Raw genomic sequence first — 20866 nt, forward strand, 5'->3', positions numbered from 1 at the left:
GCACATAGTCTGTTTATATCACCACCGTAGCTTCATTAGGTATGTTTGTAAAGTGGAATCCCTGACCCAGCTTACTGAGACTTTTTTGAAGAAGTGCATAACATTTTGTACATCTGTATTTTAGTTTTGTGATAGTTGGGGTTGAAAACATTGTGGGGTTTTTGTATGCTATTCTTTCAATGCATTAGTTGATGATAAATGAAAAATTGAACTGTGTTCAGGTGAAGTCGTAATTACCATTGACTAGTTCTGCATTTCAAACATATTTGATAGAAAAACGTTTTCTGCTTGATTTCAAATGCATTGTTTACAATATGTTGATTTGTCTTTTAGGATGTCATTATGTTAGGGATTGACATACCAAACAAAAATTACTGAAAAATGGCACATAAACTACAATATGTACTCTTTGCTTCCTCACTTCAAATGTTTCTGCAAAGTCAAAGTTTATTTCTCTGTCCTTACTCCAATGACTTTGCTTCTACTTTAAGTGCTTGGGGCAGTTTTTTTATGTTGCACCTGCATAAGTAGCTTACAACTGTTTTCTAGGGGGGGGGGAAAGTTCAGGGTTTCATTAGATTTTCTGCCTGAAAGCCTGTGGCTTCTAAATAAACATCTTGCTAACCCCATTGGGCATCTCAGGTTAATCCAGTGGTCCAGCAGTATTCCCTGTGATGCCACTGTGCACCTCAAGGTAGAGACAAAGAATACAAGGTTTCAGAAGTGTTAGCAAGTGGAGTGTTAGGACTTTAAAGCCCATTAGTGTGTCAGGCTATCAGTGAGCCTACATTGCCAGGAGAAGGAAATAGAGGAGAGTGGGATTGGAGTACAGGCTGGTGACCTTTTTGCTTTCAGATTTTGCCTGCAAAGTAACATGCAGTTGTAATGGGAATTAGGAAGGAATGAAAAGGTGGGAATAGCTGGAGAAGAGATAGATCCCTTTCTTCTATAGCCAACATATAGTCACTTACTGAACAGTAGCTTTTGGCCTCATTGCCATTTAATTCCTTGAAAAACATCTAGCTTCTAACCTGGAAGATAGATCTATATTGGTCTTACAAGAAGCATATTATAACATCCTGTTTTCTTTGAGAAGCACAATATGGAGGTAGCAAAAAGAAATGTGTAGAATTCATGAGTAACACTGGCTGTTTTTCAAAACATTTATGATAAATTGAGGATCTCTTTTAACCACTTTGGGGCACCACTAGTTAGTGTACTCTTCTCTTGCAGAGTTCTCATTGTCATCACACTGCTTTACCCATAAGTCTGTTAGGGCAGCAATCTTTTCAAGTATCAGTCTTGCCATTAAGTACTCTAATCAATATAAAGACAATTATGGATAACTATCCATGTATATCACATAAGCAGCTGCATTTTCTCACAATTTACATACATGTTTGCTTGCATCATCTGTGCCCATACCTGGCTAGCAAAAATGGGGTTTTTTTACAGTAGTCTGGCAGCTATTTGAAATTTATCATTTAATATCTAGTATGATTAAAAATATCTCTTAAGAGATTAGGACTGTAAAGAAGCAAAAATACCTTGGACTAGTGTTTACTCTAACAAAAATCTAAATTGGAAAGCTTAGTGATATTTTATAAATATGTATTTTAATTTAATTTGAAACACAGAAAAGGAAGGTGAATATTTTGCAAATACTAAAACCTCTGGAAATAGTACCATTGAACACTATACTGCTTAAAATGCAAATGTTCTTTTATTGTATCAGCTGCTTCTGAATTTAAGATATAAAGCTCTCTTGGAAATAATTAAATAAATAGTTAACTAAATTGACTAAAATAATTAACTAAAAAGTGAACTCGTGTCTTTATTTGTACAGAAAGTACTGTGTCTTGTATTAAAAATGTTTTCAACCAACAATGCAAAATATTTTTTTCTCTTTTTTTTAATAGCAAATACCAGATGTATCACCAACAGGTCGCTACACAACGTTGGTTCCTCTCTTATTTATTTTAGCTGTAGCTGCAGTGAAGGAGATAATAGAGGATATTGTAAGTATTTAATAGCAATATTTTGTAAATAGCTATCATATTGTTCATTTAGAATATTACAAAATGTTTCCAGGTCCAAGTATTTGATGCACCTCTTTATTTCTAATGTCCCATACATAAAATCCTTTGTTTCACCATTGTGACTTTTCATGTTTTTTTAAACAGATGAGGAATAGTCCTTTTCAGTTTTTTTCCTGTTCCTCCAGTCCAATGCAATTAACTGCTAGCATTTCCTAAATGCTAGCATTTTCTTGGTGCCAAGTGTGATCTGCTGACTCCTGATGGCCAGGAACCGACATACAATTGGTCCTCGTTAGGCACCTATGCCAGGCTTTCCTAGACTCTTTCCAGTAACTGTTTGTGGTAGTGGTTGTTTTGCTTTCTTCTTGCATTTCAAGAAAACTTCAAAAGAGGTGGGACATTGTAAACACAGAAGTGTCCATTCTGATTTATTTTATTTTGAGAGACAGGAATTTCAGTCCCTGTTTCACTTCATACAAAAGATGTTGGGGTTTTCTGAGTACCTTCTTTCCTTCTCTTCACTAAAAGCATACAATAGAAACCTGTCTCTCTAACTTGCTTAAAATAATTGAGTCTTTTAATTGATGTCTTTTGTATCTAAGGAGTTAAAGTAATCTTAATTATTTACCAAATCACTCCAGATGCTAAGAATTTATCTGCTTTAGTTTTATTTTAGTTCTGCAGGTATGTTATGAGAAGGACAAGACATTAGATATGTCATGATACAGCAGAGTGTCTTGTACACTAGAGGAGTAGTGTTCCTGTTTGTGGGCTTTTCCCTTTGAGTTTTGGAAAGGGTTGCAGGTAGTGTAGTCTTTCCTTGCACACAAACAGTAAGCTCCCTGGGAAGACCAGATTTATTGTGTTTGAGCAGAATTACAATGTATGTGCAGAAAAATGACCAAGAGGAAGAGTGTTGAGCTGCAAAGGAGGTTTGGAATGGAGAGTGGTTGGTCACATGCTGCCTTCATTGATCAGTTTTCTCCTCAGTTACCTCTGTGAATGGATGGTAGGCTCCCTAGGTTGTATGAAGCTCCTGGATCACCGAGTTAAGTGGTCCTGCAAGACACAATGAGGTTTACATTAAATATTTTTCTTCTATTTGGCATTTCTAGTTTTTGCTGCCTTACAGTCAGCTTCTCCTTAAATGCCTTTGTTGCTTTCTCTTTACATAAACAAAATCCCTTTAAAAAATAAAAAAGCCATAAAAGCAATTCATGTTCTTTTAGATATTTTTAACCATTCTGCTGTTAATGCTTACAGACTTACACCATCTGTCAGTGTCTAGGCAAATATAAAACTGAGGCTGCTGCTACTGTACAAAGTGTCCTTTTTAAAATTATCTCATCCAGTCACTTTTCTTTTGTTATTTGTTTCTACCATTTGCTCTTTGCAACTTGATGTGTACGGTTTGGTGTGGCAGGGGAGAAAGACAGGAATCAGGTAGAGTGGGTTTTGCATATACCAGCTAAATAAAGTTCTCATTACCAAATGTTACAGAGATACCTAAAACCAAGACAGCTGTACCATTTTTTTGCTGAGAAAGCTGACCACTTTCTGCATAGTAAAATATTCAAAATGTTTTTCCTTAACCATTAATTTTCATTATGTCTCAGTTTTTTTACACAGTGAAATATCTAGAATCTCCATGAATGGTAATCTTCATTTAATATTAAAGCTTTTGAATAGGAACCTTGTATACTGATAATAAAAAATACACATGTCAAAATAATACTTCCTAGCTCAAGAACCAAATGTTTCTCTTTCTGGAATGAAATACCAAGAAGAGAAAGACATTAGCAGAAGATAATATTCATGAACAGCATGTGTTTTCCATATATGCTTCAAAGGTTTTAGCAAGATTTGTGACATGCAGTGTTAGATTGTCAACTGTTTCCAATGATTTTCACCTATCATACCTCAGAAACACTGGATATTAATCACTTTTCAAAACACTTTTCAAAATGGAGGAGATTCACCCTCTGGGCAAATAGACATCTGCTATGGTCAAGTTATGATTTCCCTTTGATCAAAGGTTATTTATCTGTACAGTCAGTCATCTTTTTGAAAGGAGAATCTGCTGGTAATCTATGAAAATCTAGTAAAAAATAATATTTCAATTTTGCAAAGTTAAAAGGTAGCCTTTTAAGAACCTCTAGCTCAGAGTCAAATCTACATTTTATTGTCAATAAATCACTCGAGTATCTTGACTTACTTTTCTTTCATTTTACAAGATTGCTTCTGATTTTGTTTGTATCACAAAGGCATGAATTCTGAACATTTGTTTAAAAAGTGTACCTATTTAAATTAATTTTTTGAAACATGTTCCTGCTCAAGAAAAACTGAGTTCATGAATCCTAAATAGTGTGTTTAAACTAGTACTCTCCTAAGCTTTTTTTATCTGAGTTTGGTCATACCTTGAAAATGCTGGCTGTTAATAGCTGTATCAAAAGATTGCTGTCAAAAGATGTCTCACAGCTATATTAAAACTGAGGGGCATCATTGCCTGTTTGGGGGGTGTGCTGTTTGCTGTTGAGTTTTTGTTTGTTTGTCTGTTACTATTGTTGAAGTCTGCAGGCAGCTTTGTAGAAGTGGAGTCATTATATTTACACAGTCATTGCCTGACTTCAGATAGAGATAGCCCACATGAAAGGATATTTTAGTACAGTGTAATTAGCCTGGAACTGGATGTGACTTTCCTGGTGTTCATAAGTATGCAAGTAATTAATAGTCCTGTTTAAATACTCATATGGTTTATTGAATAGATGAGTAGGAGGGGCTAATAGATGGGGTTTTTATTAGAAGTATGAAACCTTTATCTTATCAACAAAAGTCTTTAACCACTCTGCATTTTTAATTTAGAAAAGACATAAAGCTGATAATGCAGTGAACAAGAAACAAACTCAAGGTAGGAAATTTTTTTAACCTTTTTTGGGGGGGGGTTGAATTTGACAACTTGAACTACTGACATAACTGAGTGGGAAATTGCATGTGCAGATTATTTCAAAATTTCTAATGTAAACAGTTGAACTAATAATTGGCAGTGATGTTAGCCCCACAAAATAGAATGCGTTCTAGATTAAGGCTGTGAGGTTCCTAAGAAACTTGAGCATTTACTCATTTAGCACAGGTCATACTGTCACTGTTAGAAGATCGTAATCATCTGTATATTTAATGGACCTACATTATAATTAAAAGTCTGCATTTCTGAGTACAAATATATTTTTTTTTCAGCCAGCAACAGGAAGGAACCATCAAAAAAAAAAATAGAACTATCTTTCTATGCTGCTTCAAAACTGTGGATAAAGACTAATGGAGTTACTTTGGGTTTGATTTGTTGGGGCTTTTTTATTAAATCTATGTAACAGTTTGATTAAAAACTATGAGATACTTAGTCAGTGTACCCTAACCCAAAATATTGGCATGTGTTTTTCTAATAGATTTTGATAAAGAAAAGTGGTATGAAACTGGGAAAGTGAGAGAGATACTAGTAGATCCTAAACAGGCTTGTCAGGTAGGATGTAGGATAATAAAAATAACCATTAATTTTTTTAGGGAGAAATGTGGTTATCACCTAAAGATAAACAGTTGTGTAGCACTGCTAAATACTGGAAACATAAATTTTAAAGCCTGCCTAAACTGTATGTAAACCTTTACTGTAAAATTTATGGGGGCTTAGGAAACTATTGAGCATGTAGAAACTACTGAGCTCAGTAGCAGGTATAGAGAGATTAGGATGGGGAAACAAAATTATTGACTGAAATCACAGAAATAGAAATCTCCAGAGGACAGGCCTGGAGAAACAGATTACCTCTTAGCAATACATAAAAAACAAAGGAAAACTTAATATCAACATCCAAAATTCTTTCATCAACCACTCATAGCTTTTGAGATTTCAAGCAACAGTTTTGGTGGCAGTGAAATCTTAAAATACCTTTCCAATTTTCCTTTTCATCCAGAGTGTACAAAATTTTAATAAAAGGTTTGTTTTACTCTCTTTTCTGACTCTTCTTGGTTACCTCTCATCAAGGTCTTTGGTAACTGTTCTAAGATTCCTGAATGTTCCATGCATGGAGAAGAGTATCTTGGAAGTTAAATGTGCGATGAGGATAAATGAAATACTGTTCACACTGAGAAATACATTTCTTAAGCTAATGCAGGATTCACATAATGTGCAGCATTGATCCTAGCATCCTGACAAATCAATTTTTAAATATATTGTCAAGTACAATCTGTTGTCAAAGCAATAATTAAAAAGTTAATCAGTGTGGTACTCTCTTACTTTGTTTTACGTATTCAGCAGTTCTGTGACCCTGAAAAGCAGTGATGTGCACTATATGTTGTAAATGCTACTCCACCTTTGGCTGCCTTTTAAACAAGCAAAATTGTAGTGAAATGACATGTGCATGTGTAGATTCTGTATATGGGTCCCCATTCAACTTTCTGTTACTTAATGATGATCTGTATCTCAGTTAGCCTTAAGTAATTAACTTTCTGAAAGTTTACTATCAAAAAACCTTTTGTAAAGGATTTGGATATATTAGGCTGCACTGGGGATGATTTTTGTTGTGTCAGGCTGCATACATGTATGATACAGCAGGACACCATCAGACATTCTGACAGGATGAAATCTGCTTTTCTGTAGTATGGTGAAGTAGCCGTCTGTAGAGCAGATGGAAAATGCTTTTGAAAATTAGTTGTTAGAGACAGCTGAAAAGTGGGAGATACAAATGAGAAAATCAGGCTGCAGGAGGCTTCATGGTGCAAGATCTCTAACCATTATATAAAAGGTGCATAACAACACCGCTTCTTTTTTTTTGATCTCATAAGAAAATGGATTTAACTGAATGTTAGTGTGTGTTAATTGTCCTTAAAAACTTACTAGATCAAGCTAGGGCTAAAGTACGCTTGAGATTTCAGGTGGCTCAGCATGTCTTCATGAGTCTGACTCATCTGGTTTTGTGCTGATTTTAACCAGTTAAACCAGCAAGAAGGAAATCCAGAAAGAAAAAATGATAGTGTCCTTCCATGGAGTGGATTAAAGGGTTCATCAAAGGGCCCAGCAAACCCTGGGGGCAGCATGCATAAAGCAGTGAGGGCACACACCTTGACATGGGGTGACAGCAGGACAGGCAGGACCTTCCCTCTGCAACCAGAATCCCCTTCTTACAAAGCCCCTGGCCACATCTGGTGACATACTTATATTCAGAGCTACAGAACTCCAGTGGCAGTTATTATAGTGCAACTATTTGTGAAACGTAGTTGTCTGGACTGCTGCAAGGTATACTTTTAATTCATGTCCGTTCTTTCATCTGATAGGTGCCATGGCCCCATCAGTATTGCTGTATTAGAAGCTGTATTGCTGACACAAGGGGATGGAAATAGGTAGTTGGCAGCGCAATTATCAAATGTCTTGGATTCCTTAGGACAGTGTTACAACCAGTCATCACACTGAATCTGTAATTTTGCCAGTGGAGGGAAATGGTTTGTCAAAATAGATTTTGTATAATGATCAGCTGGTTGGTGAGGCAGTCATTAAAATATATTGCTTACTGTCAGAAAGGGAGATTGCCCCATCTACCTTTGCCCTGAGCATATCAACACTAATACATTTGGGGGAAAGAAGGGGAAGACTTACTAAGCAGGTTAAGTAATGACTGCAGATATCATTGAGATAAACAAGAAAAGGAGTCAGCCTGGACAAAATCTCCAAGAAAATTTAAATGTAAAGGCCATGTGTAGTCCCAGATTTTTGATCCACTTTCTTGAAGTCAGCATGCTCTTGTGTAAGAATGTGGTCCTGATTGGGAACTGAAGCTTCCCGATGGTTTGAAAGCTGGAAAACACAGTGAAAGGGAACAATCTCATAAAATTATCTGAATATTGATACGTAGCAACATTTCTTTTTTTTTTTTGCACATCCATCTCAGCAACTGGGACTAAAAAACCATTACCTTTATTATTCTCTGAAAATAACAATCTTAGCAATTAACTGGCAACAAGGCATGGTTTTTGTATCATAATAGTAACACTTAAAGCTAGATAAATATAACACTTCTAAATATAGAATAGTGGAATGTGGTTACAATATTAATTGTTACTACCAGGGAAAAATTAATAAATTCTACTCTAAATAGCATGGGATATTTTCAAGATATGTGTGGAGGAGGTGGCAGTAGTGATCCTTAAGTTCTCTGATATGCCAATAACAACAGAACAGATAAACTATAGTGAGCCTCCTGGCACTTTTAATGAATATTGAATATATTCCTCTCACCCCCCCCCCCAATAATTTCAAAACTTTTTAACTTCAGAACTTTTTATTCCAATTACTGATTTATTTTGGAAAACACATTATCATAAAATCTATATCAGATTTATTTGATTCTCAAGCCCTGTAGAATGTTCTCATTGACTTTGTAATAAGATTCAATGGCACAAAAACTGTTATAAAGAATATGTGCCATATATTTGAAATGCTTGATCTGAATTCATAGAAACAAGGTATGCTCTAAAATATTATGTAGATTAGATATGTCTATAGGGCTTTTCATAAGGAATCTAGCACATACCTGTGTACTGCAGTTACAAGTGAAAAATTCTTTATTTTTTTCCTTTTTTTTAGTACTACGAAATGGTGCATGGGAGATTGTCCACTGGGAAAAGGTGTGTGTCTTTATTGGTCACTTTTAGAGCATAATGCATATTTAATATTTGTTTTATTTCTCCATGTAATTATTAATGTTGAAGAATAACTGGTATTATGGGAAATGTATAATCTCTTGTATTTTATTTTTCCTTTGTTGATATTTGTCTCTCAAAACATACTTAGAAGTCAAATCAGTTTTCATGGCATGAGTTCAAACTGGTCAAGTTCAGTGGAAATAAGCTGAATTATATGATGGCTGTGGCAAAATTACTCACTTCCTTAGTATAATGGGGTTTTCCAAGGCAGAAACTTCTTTATGGAAACTAGTTATTTCCTGTATTTGTTGAACTTCATTGGCTTAAATCATGAGAACTTTAAAGACGTTTATGCAGTGGTTAGGAAGGGACTCTTAAAGGTATCTTTCAAGATAAACTTTGTACTATCATCTAGACACTTAGTTTTAATGGTTGCCATACCTGAAAACTTGAAGAAAATTTGACCCAGTGTAATTTGGAGGCAAGGTTCAGATGAAATTGGCTTATACCTTTGAAGAAGCAAGAATAAAGTGTGATGCAATAAAACTGTCGTCTTAGGTGAGATTAATTTCTTCTTTAACTCAGCTTCAGTCTTTCAGTAAAGTATTTTACAAAACCAGCCAAATTAAAAAACTGCATAGGGAAGGCTATTAAAGATTAGGCTTATTTGGCTAATTAGGCTTATTAAAGATTAGATTTCCAAAGAATTCCAATAATTTTTGACAGAACTCTAGTTGTACAATCTAACTTCTCTAAGTGTGTGAGTTTCTACCAGTCTTGCTAGGAAATTCAGCAGGTAAATATTTACTGTGCTTAAAACAAGAGTATAATACATTTTGTTTGAGACCATTAACCAATTCCCAGTTTTCTTTCAGGTAGATGTTGGAGATATAGTTATAATAAAAGGCAAAGAGTATATACCTGCTGACACTGTACTGCTCTCATCAAGGTAGAGATGCCCACTGATACTTATAGTGTAGAGGCTGGTTTCTCTACCCTGCATTTATTTATTTATTGTGATTGCTCCAAGGAAATAAAGAATAAACAAAAGTGCTGCTGTTTTGAAGTGTACGCTTGTGTTCATTTGGTCATTCATCATTTAAATCAATGGTTTTTTTTAAATTGTGACAATTGCAGTTTTGAAATTACACTGGCATTCAATTTATCCCTAAGAAGAATGTAGTATGTTAATTTTGTTGTTGAATACAATACAAAAAAGGCTGGTTCCCTGTCTAAAAATTGGACCTCAACTGCCATATTTAGCCATGTTGACTTTTTGATGTGTACCCAACAAATTTCATCCCATAAGTATATCAAAATTGATATATTACAGGGAACAGAAATGGTTTCTAAATTATAGTCTCCAGTTTCATAATTGAATCAGGGAAAAAAGTGAACATGAGATGTGAATCATCAAATTAATACTGTCTGAACACTCACTTTATTATCTACTACATATATTATGAATAATTTCATCAGTTGGAGGCAAGACTTAATTTTTAGCATGTAATGCTGTGACCCTTTCTACATGGACAATCAGAGATTGTTTATCATCATTTCCTTGGACAGTTTTATTTAAGAAATCCACATCTTAAGTGGGAGATGCATGTTTTTCAACATCTATTTGATCAGGTCAACAGACAACAGATTCTAAGAATCCTTTTTAATGGATATTACCTAAATGTGAATGTATTGTAATTTTTTTTTCTGGCACAAGCAGAAGTGTTATGTACATGACTATTATTTAGGTATAAACCCTCTATGACCCCACTGAAGTTAATTAATCTACTCATGATTACAATTAATAAAGTTAGGATCCTATGCATTTCTGTTGACAGACTGTGATATAGACTAGTACATTGTTTCTCTGTCTTCCATTTTATCTCAAAATTAAGTGCAGCTGTTTCTAAAACACTTATAATAAATTATTATCATGTGTAAGTAGTTCCCAGAAAATACTGTAAATTTCCCCCACAGTCTGTCTTCAGTGCAAATGTTATTCGAAACTTAGCTTGTATTGAGTTTCCTCTGTAAACCTTTTACTTCTGTACTTGGAGAAGCATTTACAAATTCTCCACCAAGATCTTTCCTTCTCCGCCAAGAACTTTGCAGGCAATACACCATGCAGTAAGAACACTTTTTCTGTTGGCCTGATAATAGCTTCTGTCATGCTAACCATAGTGTCTTGCAGATGGAAGAGATTACATCCTCTCAGACCAGCTTCTTCATAATATTCCTGAGTAATCCCCTCAATTTGAATTTACTCCTAGATGTCTTCACACTTTTGCCCTTTCAAATTTGGAGGACACTTGCATCACAGTTGTGGTTTACACACAGGAAATACCAACTGCCTGAAAAGCTTACTTTGCAATCCTTGTACCCCCAAAGGAATCTTGTATCACAAGTTGACAGTGAAATAATAGTTAGCTGCTACTGGACTTGGTCAGGACTGTTTCCACTTTGTTTTACCCCTCTTTAGTGCCTTTATTAGAACACACTATGTGTGTCCAACTATGTGTGTCCAACTATGATCATTACTCACATGGAATTTTCCTGTCAGCTTTTCTTCTAGGATCTAGTTTGCAATGGGGACTCTTTGAATCACAATTGCTTTTCTAGGCCCAGTTCAGGCATTTCTTCCAGCTAAAATGTTTTCCCTAGTAATATTACTAGGATCCTGTTTCAGCCTTGCTTCCAGGAGAGAACCCTGTACTACATGACCTCTAATTCTGCCTGCATACTGGCATTTGCTCTCCTCCATCTCTCATCTCCATGTGGCCATGTTTCTTCTGGAAGACTCTCATCAGTTTTGCTTTCAGGCCTTTATTGATGCCTAGCTACATTTTAGGTTCCAAAAGCAATGCAAGTCTGTGGGCCTGGTTTTAATTCAAACTAATGATACTGGATATTTTTACCAGCAATAGCAGTTTCTGGAGAACAAGAGGATCTTAATTATTTTAGGAAACTATAATTGCTTACAGTGAAGGACACAAACCTCTGAGATTTAATTCTGTATGGTTCTTGCTAGTTCAGTGTACACTAAAATTTGCCAAACAGGAAAAAAATACAAAATCATTTTCAGCATGTCTACCTAGAAAAGGTACTTGTACCTGGCTCTTCACAAAAGCTGCTGGAAAATTGGTTGTTGTGGCTTTTATTTTTTAATAGATGTATGGAGTGGCTGGAAACTTGGTCAGTTGAGAAATAATCATAACACTTTTTTATGTTTATGTACAGTGTCAGTGTGTTCTGCAGCTTAAAGTTTGTGCCTTACAGTAAAATAAATCGCTTGAGTAACAATGAAAGTGTTCTAGCTCTTTACTTTCTGACCTGAATAAAATAGATTTTGAAAAAATTGTCATCAGACATTTTAATTAACATGTATTGTTTGAATAATAATTTCAAACTCTGTCTTTTTGTCTTTGTTCATTTGTTTTGTTTTGTTGTTGTTTTTTTTTTCCCTGTCACTTATTTTTCTGTTCTAATCATTTCAAACTGGGATGTGTAGGTGGCAGTAGGGGAAGTAGTGAAAGTGACCAATGGGGAACATCTCCCAGCTGATCTCATCAGTCTGTCATCAAGGTTAGAATAAAGTAGTTGCACAGGATACGTGTATGTGGGTCCTCATATACCAAATATGAATAACACTGCCATGTTGATAATCTTTGCTTTGCTATTCACCTTTCTCCCAACAAAAGCTACATATTTATAAAATTAGAAAGGGTTCTTTTATCACAGATCATTAAAGTGAAAATACACAATAACACTTCAAGAAGTTAAAATTGTTTCAGTCCTCTTGGTTTTTACACTACCCCCATGAAAATTTATCGAACAAGTTGTCACTGAATAAACACAGTTAAACACCAGGTTGAATATATATTTAAGAGGAATAGACATGTTTCTACCAGCTTGCTATTTTCAGCAAAGAATATAGTTTAACATTGGTAGGAGTGGTAGAGGACCCTCTGCACAAACTTGGATGTTGCACAATCTCTGCTGCATGTGGTGGCAAAAGCAGCGTTGTTCCTGTGTATTGTGACAAAATGCATGTTTCTTAGACATGTCAGCTTTATGCTATTGTCTGCACTCTTACCACACTTGGTTTTTTCCCTAACCAATCAATGGGCCTGCCTTGATCTAACTTTAACTTAGTTTGGAGGTCACTGTAATCTGCTACAGTTCTTGCAATTAAGCATGTGTCTCACTTGAAATGTCTTTGCTGCCTTAGTTTGTTTTAAAAATGCTTGACAAAAATATTGTTTGGTTTTTATTGTTAACTAATAAAGATGTTAGAATTGTGAAAATTGTCTTACACAGGTGGTTCCATCCAAGCAGGCTAAATAAAAGTTATTTATATTTTTAGAGAAGTTTGCCAAGAATAAAACAGTAGCCTGAATGTACCTTATTATAATTTTTCACACTTTAATGCTTGTACTTTACAGAATGTTGTTAAAATAACCTACTTAACATTATCCTGCAAATAATCTAAAATTAAATCACTTACCTGTAGCCACTTTTGCATTAATAAAGGAAATTTTAAAAATAATTGATGTTCAAATTTCATGCTAGAAGGAAGGAAAACACTGGAAGCATTAAAGTGGTGTAGAGAGTAAACCTTAATTCTTTTCAGTGTTAAGGGGTTTTTATGACTTATTTGATTATTCAGAATAAAAAATTCTTTCTGTCTTAGATTTAAATAGTAAATGTTCTGTCCTCACACTCAGAAAATGTGTAAAGATAGAACACTTCTGCTGTGTAAAGTGCTTTTGTCAATGTTTCATTTAAGAAAATAAGCTTTGGCAAACTTCTCTGAAAATGTAAACTACTGTTAGTTTTTATAGACTTGGCTGTAAATTATTCTGGTTTTGAAGATTTGATAAGACAAACCTCTTTGCATAAAAGAGTATTACAAGATTACAGGAAGTTTATGGATGTTGCCATTATAATTTTGAATTCAGGATTTTTTTTCTCTTAATAGTGAACCACAAGCCATGTGCTACATTGAAACATCTAACTTAGATGGTGAGACAAACTTAAAAATTCGACAGGTAGGAATTTCATTTCTGGGAACATTTCTAATATTATTTTTATTGATACTTAAAAAACATTCTCTTACATTAATGGATATTCTAGAAGACTGAAAATTTAGTGATTTGAATAAAAAGCTATGGATTATTGGCATCGTAAAAGTGGAGGAATGAGTAGTTACTCCTAAGTCATTCTTTGTGCTTTGTTTTAAGGTTTTTCTTTGGGAGAATAGGTAGAAACATAAATGGTTTGGATATTGGCTTTGTTTCTAGAGAACAGATGATGGGGCAGAAGCCCTGCAGCAAGCAGCTGATGGGGCCAGTATTGCCCTTCAGGGACAGGTAGGGAATTGCAGATAGTGTCTGAGTGCGCTGTCAGTGTGCAGGCACATTCTTGCTGAGCTCTGTGATAGATTATGACCCTGTCTTGGTCATTTTCAGATGCCAAGGTGAATTTTTCACTGTAGCACCCAATTGTGACAGTAAAGTGTAGCTGGTCCATTTTGCTCCCATAGGGATAACTGTTTCCTGGTCTTGCTATTAGGTTTATAACATGTAGATTTCTTATTGAATAGTGTTTTTTAATGTCATGACAAATGAATTTTGTTTACAGGGTTTGCCACTAACATCAGACATCAAGGACACAGAAAGCTTGATGCAACTCTCTGGCAGAATTGAGTGTGAGAGCCCAAACCGACATCTCTATGACTTCGTTGGAAACATCAGGCTGGATGGCCATGGGTACGTGAATACAAGGAAGAAGACCTTGGGATGTTCAGTCTATACAGTAGACAGCTACGTGTTCTTAAACTACTGAAGTAAAAATATGAACAATAAATCTTTTTTTATGTATTCTCTGCTAGACTTTACTCTTTTGAAAACCTAGAAGCATAAAACCTTACTTCTAATGTCTACAACTTGAGTTGTTTTATTAGTTGTCCTTCAGAAAGCGTTAGGTATTGATAATAGGAGAGACTGCTAATCAAATTCTGACAGTTCTGGAATATGTACCTAGTAACTCACTTCTTAGGCATGTCATTTGTTACAGAAGCTGAATAGAAATAATGCTTTTTTTTTTTTTTTTTTTAATTATTGTTTTCTCTTTGCCTGAGTGTGAAGTGGAACAGAGTCCATTGCTGTATACCTCAAATTCTTCTAATTTGGTAGCTGAAAAATGTTTAATACCTTAGTTTACTGAAAGCAGGTTGCTTTAAAAATAGAAAATGTGCACTTACAACTTGTAAAAGTTGCATGCTTGTAAAACTGCTCAAAAAATTCTTAAAATACTGAAATGCTTACCAAATACTGATAGTCAGGGTCGTCTGTGGATTCACAGAAGATTTATTGCTAGATCCAAAATTGCTGGATCCTTCATTCCCAAAGATTTACAGTATTTCTTATTTATTTGGTAGGCATTTATTTCTCCATATCCAGTATTGTTCATGTTTGTGGTTTTAGACTGATACATATAGTACTAACTAAATACCTCTTTTTTTTTTTCCCTTAATATTCCATTTTTTATTTACTGATTTCTTACAGATGCATTCCAGGATTTTTCAGTCTCAAGAGTGTGGAGCTATTATAATTCCACTGTACTTGTCATAAAGAAGAGAAAAACATTTACCTGTAATTCTTCTCTGAAGGTAATAGTTATAGCAGATCCACACATTAATTCTTCCTCCCTGGCTAGAAGGAAAAGCATACTATCCTTTTTACTCTAATAATTCAATTTTTAAAATTTTATTTAAAAAATAAATATTGAATGTGCTGATGGCTGAATGTGAGGAGGACGCCATCTGCTGTCAAGAATTTTTTCATTTGAGAAATTATGTTTTGGAATATTTTGCCTATCATTCCTGTGCAGTAGGATAGTTCCAAAAGTGTGGCTCTAATATATTTACCTTCAGTGAAAAAGAATTACAGGTAAGTAACTCTTTTTGGATCATGGCCTTACTTCAGCCTGAAAAATCAGGGATATGTTCTTTTTTTGCCCATAATAGAGGGAGTGCAAATTCATCTAATTGATATTTATTTGTCCAGATCTTTAGACCTTCCTACCACATTATGTAGATCCAGCAGCTGTGATTTACACTTTATTCTTTGCCATCTTAACATATTTGCAAAAGCAATAGAGGATACTGAAAATGTGTCTCCCTCTTCTTTCACTTAAAGTAAGTCATTGGAGTGCCATAAATGTTGTATCTTGTTGAGCCTTTCAGTCTTTCCTTTTACCCTTCATGGGAAAGCAACTCAAAAAAAAAAAAAAATTCTTTTTTTTTTTCTTTTGGATATCCAGTATTCAAGGAGACATAGCACCATTACAGATTTTTGCCTTTTGGCTAAATCTGTGAACTAAAAGAGGCAAAAGTTTTCTAGGTATCCTCAGCCTTTGAGTGAGCTAATGCTTATCACCAAAGTGTGCATCTCTTTACTATGCTTATGAGTATACAGAAGCATGTCAGCTTGGTTTTAGTCCATTAAGACAATTAGCTAGAGAAAGGAGAAAAATTCTTTAACCTGGTTTATATGAAGCTATGACTTGACAGTAGCTTGGTGAATGGTAAGGGGATTGTTGAACACAAGGTCAAATTCTGGTTATCCAGGCCTAAAGTATATGTTTTCCTGAAGACATTCTTAAAATTTTGGATAAGAGTGAAGTACTTGTACTTGTTAACAAAAACATTTTGTTGTGTAAGTTTTCACATGTGTCTCAGAAATTACTAGCTCTTAATATACCCTCTGCCAGGAAAGTATTCTAAAAGCATCCTCTCCCCCTGAAAGCATCCTTTACTGAATACACCCCAGGCATGTTAGTGACAGTCGGTAGTTATGTAAAATGCAAGAGAAATGAGATGTGTTGAATCAATTTGAAGAAGGCTGAGGCTGGGAAATAAGACACTTGAGATCTCTGTCAAGTCATTGCACCATCACTTTATTAGAGCAGAGTATGATCACAATGTTGAGTATTTGTCATATGGCACCCAGCAGATCTGGGCTTTCCATATCCTGACTATACTCTTTGAGCTACTCAAAATGTTACTAAATATCATGGCTTTTTCAGATGCTTTATATTTTATATATCAGAGATACAGCTGCTGTCCTTAATCAGTTAATTTGTGATCTTAATAATGTGTTGGTTTCAAACAAGTAGAGATAGTAGTTTTAAGTAAGAATTCCAAACACTACAGCACTTTTGACAAGTGTGAACTGCCCGCTGGTATTTATAGAAAGAAAAGTAGCAAAACAGGGTGTGTTTGTCCATGGAAAAGAGTAATACTTAACTAAAAGTTTTGTATTTTAAGAAAAACTTGACGTACATTTTATGTATAAAGACATTGTCTGAATTTAAGACAATTAAATGTTTCCTATGTCTTTTGAGGGTGTGTTGCTCTTTTACTACACACAGTTTTAAAAGAATAACAGAACAAAATATACCTGGTTTTGCAGTTTAAAGAAGGCGCATGAGATGCTATTGTGAATGTTGAATAACTGTGTTCATAAAAGATGGTTATTTCACTAGAAGAGTAGACTAAGTTGAGAGTTCACAAAATTATTTCATTTGAAAATTGCTCTGAAAATCAATTTTGTAAGAGATTATTTAGGAGAAAAATTGATAATCATAAATCACGGGAGAATTAGACATTTTTACTTTCAGTATGCTTGGTTAGTAGTACCATATCAAAATTAGTAGTCCACAATAAAAACTAAGTGGTAAGTAATATTTTTGAAAGCTTAGATTTTTAGCCTGATTTTTATCTGTCAAGCTTTCTCTGTGAAAACTTCCAAAAAGTTAACTGAAAATTAGGTTCCTAACCTATTAACAATAATCACGTAAATTTTGAGAAATTAGTTTTAACAAATGTTGATTACATTTAATCATTGACTTTGACTGGTTTAGTGTCAAAATGTAAAACTTCTTATTTCTAGTACTGTTCCATTGGGATCTGATCAGATTCTTCTACGAGGAGCTCAGTTGAGAAATACTCAGTGGGTTCATGGGATAGTTGTCTATACTGGACATGACACAAAACTTATGCAGGTTTGTCCCTTGAATTTTGTCTGACCTGTCTGTTATATTACCTTAATTTACAATTCCATGGTACAGAAACATGGCTTGGTTCAATATAGTACTAAAATGTCAGTAATAGAGCATCTTTCATATCAATTAAAAGCAATAAAAATAAAACAATTTCTTGTTATTTTTGTCACTTTATCCCAGTTTTTTCACTAGTAAGCATATTCATTGATTCTATCTTGTAACGTGTGCATTGAAAACTCTTTATTAGCAAGTTCTGTTATCACAGTTTTTCTTTTTTAATTTTTGAATGCTCCTAAAACTGTCCTTTAGTGGGGCTTTCTTTCAAGTACAAAGGTAATCATTCTTATCAGAAAATAAAATGAGGAGGGAAGAGACTGAAATTACTTTGCCTGATGTGTTTTGAAGTACCAGAATTGAGATGCACCTGTTGAGAAAAAAGAATTTCAGATTGGTCATTCGGGCCTTATTTATTGCTTTTCTAATTTGTAAAATAGTTGAAAAAGTGTGTCTGTATTAGCAGCTGTCTTCTATTGCACTGACAAGGTGCAAGGTGCACATTCATTTTTAATGTTTACTGTTAACTATTGGTATTACCAGTGTTCTGTGTGATTGTTTAAACTTCTTGTGTCACAATTCTAAAGCTCCAATTCATAGACTTATAAGCTGCTGGTTTTTGGGTTTTTCTAAGTAAAAGAGTGAAGGCATTTTTGGTGATGATGTATTTGGGAGAATATTGAGAAAAGGATAAAAGCAAGAACCATATTGCCTCATCTAATATTTAATAACTACTGTTGGTTTTTGTCTTTTGCAGAATTCAACAAGTCCACCTCTTAAAATGTCTAATGTGGAACGAATTACGAATATTCAGATTTTGATTCTGTTCTGCATCCTTATTGCCATGTCTTTGATCTGCTCTATTGGTTCAGCTATATGGAACCGACGGCATACTGGAAGAGACTGGTATCTTGATCTAAATTGTAAGATCTAAAATACTATATTAATATTTTATTATGTGGTTGTCTTTCATATTTGGAAAGGAGGATAATTACCTTCCCTTGCACAGTGGCTTTTTTTCAATCTCTCTTCTTTGTTGACTAAAGTCATTAGGCTAGGTATATCACAGCAAGTATAAAATTTGCCTTACTGTGCCATCTGAGCTCTTGCTAAATTCAGGAAGGGCGAGATGATTTGTTTGTCTCTACTTTTTTCAGGCATTCCATCTCTGCAGCTCAGCAAGGTCTGCATCAGCATTCCAGTGGCATAAACAGTCAGCTTCCTAGACATGAGACTGAAGCCTCTTTGAGCTGTTACCAATAGATTACACTTAAAGCTGCAGTGACTTTTCTGAATTTTTAAACTTTTTTGTCTTAGGAAATGGTGCTGTGGCTTTCTAATTTTTATAGGGCTTTAGCTAATCAATATCAGAACTTAATAGATTCCTCCTAGAGAAGATAAAAGAGACACAAGTTTCATCTAACACTGGGCAGCTGTAGGTAAGGTGGATGTAGGGCAGTGTGATGTTACACAGGCCTTCATGGCAGCATGCAACGTACTGACAGAGTCTGACCCTCTGTGAGGAAACAGGATTTAAAAGAAGTTTTCATGAATATATTTTGCAGTCAGTTATTCATATTTTCAGAATTTCTTAGGGCCCTTTTAACTTAGGCAGAGCCAGAAATGAAACAGAGCTCCTGAGTACAAAGCTTCTGAATGTAGTTAACAAAGGGGGGTTTTGGTAAGTTCTTAAAGAAAAATCTTGCATTTATGATGAACTTTGCTTCCCTTCTTTTTGATGCTGAGAAAAAAAACCTTTTTTTTTTTTTTTTTAATTAAGAAACTTAACATTCATGTTTTCCTAGTGATATAAGAAAAAGTGAACTAGTTCATAGAATATTGACAATTTTGGGTGATATCAAAGAAGGGCATTAGATGCACTTTATCTGTGCATTTTTTTTTTTCTTTTCTGGGAAATATAAAAGTTTTAAGGATATAGTGGCTGTTACATGGTTAGCACAGTACTGAAGCAACTCATAAATTGTTGTTATTCCTGGGAAAAGAAACATTAAATAATGGCCATTGATATTTTGATTTGTGTGTTCTAAACTGATTATCCATGTCAGTTTATCTTCTGATATATGTCTCATGATTAAATGAAATTGGGTTGAGTTTTGTAAGGTATGTCCTTTAAGACAGTATTCAGCATATAGTTGTTCTGATACCAGATATGTAAGAAGCATTATAATTTATATGTAAATGCATTTTATACCCCTTTCTCCTTAGTTATTTAATTTTTTAGCTTCCCGATCTTTTAGGCAAGTACATCATTTGGTGCTGGAATTGATATTAATGAAAGTCTCCAAAGCCTTCTTAGAGTAACAACCAAAACCACATTGGACAGATAGGGGAAACCTATCTGAGGCTGATTTTCTTTGAGATATCTTAAGTACAGCTAGGCAGGCTCCATCTTTTACCCTTTTGCAGTACAGCACAGTAGACTTTCCCATTCTCATCCTTTCTGAGGTGCTACTCTAGAGTTATCTTTAAAAGAAAAACCTAAAACTTTAAAGGAAAAAGTATTATAAAACTATTTGTTTTATATGTTAATATTCACATTTCCAGTTGTTTAGAACCTTCACTAGAATCTCTAATTTCATATCTTCCTTTCATGGGGTGTGAATTTACCTCTTTCATAGCATTTTGCTCTGTTGAGGGAGAGTATATGATTGTGTGAAGATGGATTGAAAAAAAAAATCATTCCACTATATATTTCCCCTTTCAGAATATAAAACTATTACATTTTGAGTTTAGAACTTGGTTGCTTATATAAATATTCCCAGATTTTGATCTTAAAATGTAGCAAAAGAGGAAATGGCTGGTAAGTTTGCTCTTCAGAAATTGGAGATGATTGCAAAGATTGCTGAATTTTAACTCCACTATTATAATACAGATCCTTAACTCTGAGGAAGGTCTTATGTAGGCAAGTGATGTATTCCAAAGATTCTTCTTAGAACACTTTAAAAATCAGCTATTAATCCAATATTTTGAATATAGTACATATATGTACTTCTAACTACAGT

At 34.5% G+C, this 20866-nt stretch overlaps 1 protein-coding gene across 6 annotated transcripts in view; it reads left to right on the plus strand.

Moving 5' to 3' along the window:
* Positions 1-20866, plus strand: part of ATP8A1 (ATPase phospholipid transporting 8A1) — a 103964-nt gene that overhangs the window by 10105 nt on the left and 72993 nt on the right. For 2 of the 6 annotated variants that reach the window (XM_053940202.1, XM_053940203.1), the window contains exons 4-11: positions 1920-2018; positions 4902-4947; positions 8665-8705; positions 9599-9672; positions 13702-13771; positions 14364-14491; positions 17678-17789; positions 18601-18766. In XM_053940202.1, the coding sequence (XP_053796177.1) occupies positions 1920-2018; positions 4902-4947; positions 8665-8705; positions 9599-9672; positions 13702-13771; positions 14364-14491; positions 17678-17789; positions 18601-18766 (736 nt within the window). Of the gene's footprint in view, positions 1-1919; positions 2019-4901; positions 4948-8664; positions 8706-9598; positions 9673-12231; positions 12306-13701; positions 13772-14363; positions 14492-17677; positions 17790-18600; positions 18767-20866 lie in introns of those variants that run through there. The other 4 variants (XM_053940201.1, XM_053940204.1, XM_053940205.1 and 1 more) reach the window with 4 other exon arrangements.

The sequence above is a fragment of the Vidua chalybeata genome, chromosome 4, assembly GCF_026979565.1.
Source record: "Vidua chalybeata isolate OUT-0048 chromosome 4, bVidCha1 merged haplotype, whole genome shotgun sequence".
Taxonomy (NCBI): Eukaryota; Metazoa; Chordata; class Aves; order Passeriformes; family Viduidae; genus Vidua; species Vidua chalybeata.